General features: G+C 28.9%; 2 protein-coding genes across 3 annotated transcripts; both read right to left on the bottom strand.

Annotated features, from left to right (window-relative positions):
- Positions 1-21: 21 nt before the first annotated feature.
- LOC124945985 lies at positions 22-1,320 on the bottom strand. The gene is made up of 6 exons (XM_047486529.1): positions 1,069-1,320; positions 878-981; positions 714-794; positions 553-628; positions 373-465; positions 22-255 (listed from the first exon to the last, which is right to left on the bottom strand). Exons 1-6 carry the CDS (start codon positions 1,277-1,279, stop codon positions 146-148), a joined length of 675 nt encoding a protein of 224 aa, XP_047342485.1. The 5' UTR covers positions 1,280-1,320; the 3' UTR covers positions 22-145.
- A 4,133-nt stretch (positions 1,321-5,453) lies between these two features.
- On the bottom strand, positions 5,454-7,374 carry LOC124945520 (probable protein S-acyltransferase 14). 2 transcript variants are annotated; one of them, XM_047485971.1, is made up of 8 exons: positions 6,925-7,374; positions 6,661-6,757; positions 6,517-6,594; positions 6,351-6,442; positions 6,157-6,280; positions 5,970-6,055; positions 5,838-5,903; positions 5,454-5,769 (listed from the first exon to the last, which is right to left on the bottom strand). In XM_047485971.1, the coding sequence occupies exons 1-8, from the start codon at positions 7,141-7,143 to the stop codon at positions 5,671-5,673; spliced, it is 861 nt and encodes a 286-aa protein (XP_047341927.1). In that variant the 5' UTR covers positions 7,144-7,374; the 3' UTR covers positions 5,454-5,670. The 2 variants fall into 2 exon arrangements, with proteins under 2 accessions (XP_047341927.1, XP_047341926.1); XM_047485970.1 differs by having other exon boundaries at positions 6,517-6,757.
- Between the last annotated feature and the right edge of the window lie 888 nt (positions 7,375-8,262).

Below are 8,262 nucleotides of genomic sequence, written 5' to 3'. Positions count from 1 at the left end.
TACACATAACTTGACAAGCACATTAGATTATGCATATATGATAACACAATAAGAGTTATTTTGTCACACATAATTTGACACACACAAAAATCCAGTAATTTATTGACCACTACAGTCTTGTTTGGATGAACACCAAACTTCTAATCTATTCTACATTGATACGAGTAACCTTCTTAGTTGAAGAATTTCCCCCATCATCATTTTTCTTATGTCCTTCAGTGGGAGGAAGTGCCCATCCACCTCTGAAAATTGGTTCTGCAGATGGAAGAAGCCCAAATTAAACAACCAAACAAGTACTAATTATTAAGAATCAAGAAAGAATGTTTTCTTTTTCTTCTTGTTGGATCAAAGAAAGAAAGAAAGAAGAATTACCTGCATTTTCAAGAGATCTGTATAATTCACTATTCAGATCCGGAAGATACCCAGCATTATCTTTCCATTTTTGTTCAAACATATCAAGCTCATCTAAGAAGAAAATCAAGAAGTTTCATTGATATATTTAATTAGTTGAGAGATTTACAGACAGACAGATAGACACTTTGACCTAACAACCTTGGTTTATGTTGTGTAGAGTCTGCAAAGTATCTTTTTTACCATCTGAGTTTCGTTTTGTTGTAACTGAGTGACCCTGCATGTAAAAACTTAAATATTACATCATTAAGTAAGATTTGAAATACAAAACTCCTCCAATTGTTCTAAACAAACAAACAAACCTTATCATTGATTCCTCTTGAGACAGTGTGTAATGCTTCACCAATAGTTTTATCATCTTCATTAACCTCCATGAAAACAACCTATGAAGAAGAAGAAGACAATGCATACTAATCAGATAGAAAAAAGTTAAGAAGATGGCAAGAAGTATTAGGTAATTACTAACCCCATCCCCTCCGGATTTCTTAGTGACTGAAGAAGTATAATACGTCCCATTTAGACCACCATATGAAACTCTCTGATAACTGAAACTTCTCTTCTCTGTTCTTCCTATGTCCAAATATCAAAGGATCATTATCACAAATATGTATGATCATGCAGTTGGGTTTTACAGATTTTGGATTAAAAAGAATGTACCGTTAAGATTTGGGTTGTTGTTGTAGGAGAGTTGTTCTTTGTTGGGATGGATGATGTCAGATTTAAGAGGGTTTCCGTCGGAGTCCAATTCTTCAATGGTTAGTTCCTTGGAGGATTGACGGCCGGAGTTCTTCTCATGGGCGGCGCCACCAAATGGATGAGTGAAAAAGGGATCATCGAAAGGATCTTTTCCGCCGAAGAGATTAAACATCTTCGTAGGTAGGTATTAAATGGTGATTTTGGTTGAGTATGAAGAAGAGTTGGAGAAGAGCAACCTTATAAATGGGATAGGCGAAGAAGACGATGAAGATTCTAGATATTACTGGTAACTACGCGATTCAACTCAAACTCAAAAGTATTATGTCCTTTTCTTTTTTAAACCAAAATTAATTTTAAATTTGTAATTTTACTGTTATCATAAATAAATTATAAAAAATAAAGTATTGATTGGAATTAAATTTATTTATAAATAAAAAAAATTGAAGTCTTCTTAGAAAGAGTTTATATTTGTTTATTTAAAATTAAAACAATTCAATAAGAATTTAGATGTTAAATAATATAAAAAAATTAAGATTAAAATTTCAATATAAAATATTTAAAAGTCTTAAAATTTCTTTAAAGTGACTCGAAACAAAGACTTTTTAAGTTTTACAATGATAAGAGATAAATAATGCATGTTGAATAAACCAATCATGTGGAATAAACCAATCATGTGGTGTCATGGTGTCGTCTGAAGAATTCTACAAAACAATTTTGAGTCAAATTTATCTTTACTCATGAGATGGTAAACAACATCATAAAATGTTCCGTCAATTGATAACTAATTAAGGAAAAAAATAATAAAAAAAATCATATATATCAACTCAAAAAAATATATGTAGGAAGCCTTTCAAGATCAATTTCAATTATTCATTTATTTTTTATTAAACAAAAGAAAAACAGTTACAGTGTTATATTTGTCGTCTTTAACGTTATCATCAAAACAATTGACAGTATAAACGGTTAAAATTATTTGAATTAGATCCTAATTTAAATGGTGAGAAATTAAAATCTGAATGCGAAAACTTACCTTAGTTGTAATCATTAATCTTCTAAAAAAATGTGGTCAATCTTCTCTTTCCTTATACTTTCCTTAGATGAAATGGTTATTCCAATTTGATGAGTACGTTAATAATGTTTCTCTTTCATGGGGACGCAAATGAGAATGATCGTACTTCACTTTAAATAGAAACCATTACTGTTACAAAATAACCAACATTATATTATTTATTATAGTTTGGTCATTTCTAATTTAGTCCCTTCATAAAATTAGAAATACCACTTAAGTACCTCACTTTATATTCATGACAAATATATTCATAAACCATAAACTTAATTTCACATTATTTTGACTTATATTAAATATAACATTTTCACAATTATTTATTATATTTGTGACTCTATAAATTTCAACAATCTCCATGGATCACGTATGTACAAAAATAAATGTATCAACCATAATGCGTCTGAAGTTTTATATCATCTCAATTATATGTTGTATAAATAATTTTATCTTTATCAATTAATCATATCAATATAGGACCAAAGAATTCGTCTTTGTATTTAAGCACAACTAGGCCCAACAGTGATCACATAAATCAATACAATTAATAGACAAATCATATTATGAATGTGAAGAATGAAAATTTTGTGCATGATGATCTTTTCATGTCAATTTTCAACTGGTCTTATTTGGCTTCAGTGAGATCATATTTTAAACATAATTATACAAAGTGTAATGAACTGAATAATATTTAATTTTTTTATTAGAATATAAACTTCATAAATATCTATAAAATAACTAAACTGAAAATCAACCAAACTACAAACTCCCAATGAAGTTAGAGATCGTCAATCTCTACGACACTCATACGAGCAAAATTCTCATGAAAAACATTAGACGATAAACTCATTGTCAAAGGTTCATAACCAGAGTTTGTAAATATTTTATAAAAATCTATCAACTTTGTATTATTCATTCACAACAAAAAACTTGATGTCAATATCACCTAATTTGATGTCTAGTAACATGTCACAAACTTCGCTGCAATAGTGGATGACGCTTGTTTGTTTGACACTTCTTCAAGAAATGACAAAACCAGCTAGAGAAAAATATAAATTGAAGTGGATTTCATAATGTTTTTGGCATCCCGTAAGATTGGAGTCAGAATACTCAATGATCTCAAGACTATCCGACCTCTTATAAGTTAGCATTTAATTCTTAGTTCTTTTCCAATATCTCATAACATTGACTACTTAATTTCAATCAAAATTGTGGCAAACAAGATGTCACCCACATATAAAATCATAAATAGACGTTTACTCTCACTAAACTTGTGATACACAAATAATCAATTAAATTCACCTCAAAACTAAATAAATTATTGTTATTTTGTGAAATTTATGGTACTACTAACTAGACGTTTATTTAATTCTATAGATGAATTTATTTAATTTGCAAGCCATATTACTTCAAAATGTTAGAATTATGTGAAATAAATTCTAATTTAAATTGTGAGAAATTAAAATCTGAATGCAAAAGCGTACCTTAATTGTAATCATTAATATTCTATTTCTTTATAATGAAAATATTCTTTAATCTTTTTTTCCTTAGACTTTCCTTTGATGAAATGTTTCTTCCAATTTGATGAGCACGTAAATAATGTTTCTCTCTGTTGATGGAGACGTAAAAGAGAAATGGTCGTACTTCAAATGAAGACCATTAACGTTACAAATTAACCAACATTATGTTAGTTATTATAGTTTGGTCATTTTTAATTTCGTTCATTCATAATTTTGAAAATACCACTTAGGTATCCTCACTTTATATTTATGACAAATATACTCATAAGTCATAAACTTAATTTTACTGAATTTTGGCTTAGATTAAATATGATATTTGTATAATTATTTATTATACTAGTGATTCTATAAATTTCAACTTTAATAAAAAATAATTTACCAAAAGCTGGATTATACAGATTATAAAAATTAAGGATTATACGGATTTTTAGCTTGATCGATTTTTTCATCTCAGATTTTTATAGTCTGAATAATATTTTCAATCGTTGGTCGTTTAATGTTTATACACTCTAATTGTGTTGATGATCATTTTTCGAGTCAGAATCAGTCTCCTTCCTAGTAGCAAAGAAGACAAAATAATCGAATATGAAATTATTTTTTATTTTTGGATAAAAAGTTACTCGATTTAATTTTTCATATGAAGGACCTCTTACAGGTATCCTCCCATTATTTATATGGATTTCTCACTATTTCGGTCATATATATAGATGATCCATTTTCATTTGGTATGATATTTTTCGGCGTTGTTTACCAACCATCGACTAAAGATAATTTTAACTCCATTCAGAATTTTTGGTAGAGATTTTTCTGACATCGTTTCATTGGTTTATTTCACTTGTTCTACTTCAACCGTCATCGTTCAAGAAATCAAATGAGTTCTCACTATTTCGGTCATATATATAGATGATCCATTTTCATTTGGTATGACATTTTTCGGCGTTGTTTACCAACCATCGACTAAAGATAATTTTAACTCCATTCAGAATTTTTGGTAAAGATTTTTCTGACATCGTTTCATTGGTTTATTTCACTTGTTCTACTTCAACCGTCATCGTTCAAGAAATCAAATGAGTTCGTTCTTTGGAGGAATTCTCAACAAATCGCATGTCTAATGAGAGTTTTATTTTTATAAATTATTTATGCAATTCGATATCTAAATAAATTATCAATTATTAATTTTGTAGATATTATCTTATATTATTTATTAATTAATTTCTCATATGTAACTCTTATTTTAATTTAATAAAAAATAATTTTTTTTATAAAAACAACAAATAATTTATAAATTGTCTTCAAATGAAATATTAGTTTCATTTACTCTTTCTTCAATAAAAATGAAACAATTACAGATTTAATAACTTCATTTCTTTTGCGGTTAAAAATGAGATTTACACTCAAAAAATTATCATTAAAATAATCGACAAGGATGAGCAACAAACGACCAATCAAAAGTTGAAATATTATTTGAATTATAAAAAATTGAGACTAAAAAATCGATCCAACTAAACAAGATATTGGACCGAACAAAATAAAACAAATACTCAATTTGAGTGGTAAAAATAAAAACAAGACCTAGTCATTTATTGCCAAAACACAATTACTTTTCATATTCTCTATAGTTTTGTTAGTTTGAGAAAAAAATCAAAACTAAAAAATTGAGTTTTAAGATATTTTTTCTTTCATATATATATATATATATATATATATATATATATATATATATAATAAACCATCTAGATTATATTTCATACCATTATCTTATCTATTAATGAAAATTTAGAATATAAAAAGATATAAGAATGTATCAATAAATTACATTTTTGATCATATGTTACATTTTCATTAAAACCCCACATACAAAGAACCAATCATTTATTCTAACCCACATCTTAACTAGAGCCTCTCAACCATTTCCTCAAATGTTTCTTCTTCTAACTATAATACATCATGGCAAAGTCATTCGTGAAAATATTAAAGTATTCATGGAAACTGAAGGGTCTCCTCGAGTGTAGATATTCGACGCAAATCTTCCTCCGAGTAAGATGGGATTAACCAATATCGTTTGTCTGTCCCAAAGACCTAACAAATAAAATAACAAACTAGAGCATAAAAAAACATAATTAACCAACTTCAACATCATTACATACCTGTTCAAAGTTCCTCCTCCTTCCCAAGTCATATCGCCATTTTGGCGTGCTCTTCTTCTCATACGCCTAGAACCGACACTTAAAAACTTAGAACATGTAATTAATTATTAGCATAATGAAAATAATACATACCTCAATAGTAGTTGTATTACTAGAAACCAGTGATACATGCATAATCAAGAACCCCATTACACTCAAGGCAAACGCTAGATTCAAAACTGCAGATAATGAAATAGCATACCCATAAGAGCAAATTTATTAAATGAAATAAACAAATTGATTGTATTGTAATGTATAATGTAAAATGTATTGTCCTCACCAAATGCAAGAAAAGTTGTTGCAAGCATACTTGGTGTACCGGCTATCTCTTCATCAGTAAAGAACGCTATAAATTGTGGCAGCAACGACAAAGTAACAAGACTTGTTTCAAGAAACGTGTAAAACTGCATGTTCCATTTACGAATCAACACTCGAAAACGAATATAATAAAGACAATTGTGATTAATATCATACCAGAAAAAGGAGAAAATATTTGTAGTTTAATGCTCCAACACAGTTCACAACCCATACACAATGATGATCCATCTTCAGCACGCATCTCCCACCTGAATGAAAACAAATTTCAGTCTAATGAAGAAGAAGAAGAGCTTATGATGTTGATGTTAATGGCGAGACTCACAAACAGAACAATGGTGACAACGAGGCGGTTTCATCTGATTGCATTTTCTACAATATCGAATCCTTGGATTAACCTCATCTGCTAAGGGCAAACCATTGTTGTTAAAATCAGACACATTTATTGGATTGTCATCATCAATATCACCTCGCTCTACTTCATCTAACAATGGCCTCCAATTAGCTGGTACACTACCCGGATTAGTGAACACTACACTGAAATAACTCCATAATAGCAATACCAACTGCACCACCAATTGAATCAATCATAAAAGGTTTTAAATTTATCAAATTTGTCAACGCAAATCACGATGTAAACTGACATTGACTAGTAAATCTAGATCAAATTCAATTAACCAACTACTACTGAATTAAGGTGCAGCAAGAAAATTGGAGTGGGGAAAAAACTAACCAGAATATGGAACAAGATCAAGATAACTAGTGCAATTAGAGAAGAAGTGAAGCCGCCGGTGGCGTCGTAGAGAACGGGGGCGTAATTGGTGAGAACGACGGCGTAGTAGGTGACGCCGACGACGGCGAGGACTAATAAGATCATGATGGAGCCGAGCCCTCTGAGTGCAGTACAAAACCTAAAGATGTTCCAAGCCATGACTAATCTAGATCTATACATGGCAAAATATTAAAGCTGCTTTTGGCCGTAATAATTTCTGCAATTTCTTCTTGTAGTAGTAGTGTCCGTTTGTTTGTTTCATCGGTCGGTCGGTTTATAGAAGAATAAGAATGAATTTCTTCTTTAAAACAAGAAAATACATTGCAAGAACCCGAGAAATTAGGGTTTATGATTCCAGAATCCAGACAGTAGGAGAGAGACGATGAATTTGACTCTTGCAGGTTAAAGAGGACTGATTTTGTTATGAGGTTAGTTAGATTAATTGATTATTCTTCTTTTCAGATTAAAAATTATTTATAAAAGTGAATTATTTTGAGACGAGAATTTACTTCTTATTCTTTTTTCTGTTTTTTATTATTTATTTATTTATTTTTGTAAGATACCAACACTATTTTCTTGATTTTATCTGATATATTAATTCAATTGGGGATTAATTATATTATAAATGCAAAAGAAAACTTACCTAATTTCTAATAGAAGGGGCGTTGGCCGCCAATAAATTATTAAAGAAAGAAAAAGGAACATCTACCCCTTTAATTTATTTTTTTCATTAAAAGAATGGTATATATGACCAATGAAAATAGTTAAATTCAAATTCTTAGGTTAGATTATTTAATGAAAAGTTTAAAACAAGCTTCACTTGTACTATTTGTATTAAATAAAATGCTATCTTCATAATTCTTTTTTATTATTTTATGAGGAGAACTTAGTTAATATGCATTTGGGTGGTCCAAATAGAACTCTTCCTTTAATATGAATTCTTATTATTTATTGAATATGAGTTTACAACCAAATTATGAGTTCACTTTTTATTTAAATTTATTAATATTTATGTAAAAATAAAATATTCATTTAAAACGTAATTTTAATCTCTTATCACTTATACTTCCATTTTTTCAATAGAAACATTATCAATACTCACTTGAGAGGGAGATAACTCTATTCTTTCTTCTTATTTACAATAAGCAAATTTTAATATGAATGCTTGGTTGATTTGAGAATCCACTCTCAACATTTATATTTTTTTACTTTTTCTTTATATTTTACCTTATTTTGGCTACTTGTTATATTTTCTCTCCAATTATAAATATGTCAAAATATAATAACCTCAGATAAGAT

The sequence above is a fragment of the Impatiens glandulifera genome, chromosome 7 (genome assembly GCF_907164915.1).
Source record: "Impatiens glandulifera chromosome 7, dImpGla2.1, whole genome shotgun sequence".
In the NCBI taxonomy this organism is placed as follows: Eukaryota; Viridiplantae; Streptophyta; class Magnoliopsida; order Ericales; family Balsaminaceae; genus Impatiens; species Impatiens glandulifera.
The sequence above is the reverse complement of the archived record's forward strand: the minus strand, read 5'-3'. Positions and strand labels throughout refer to the sequence as shown.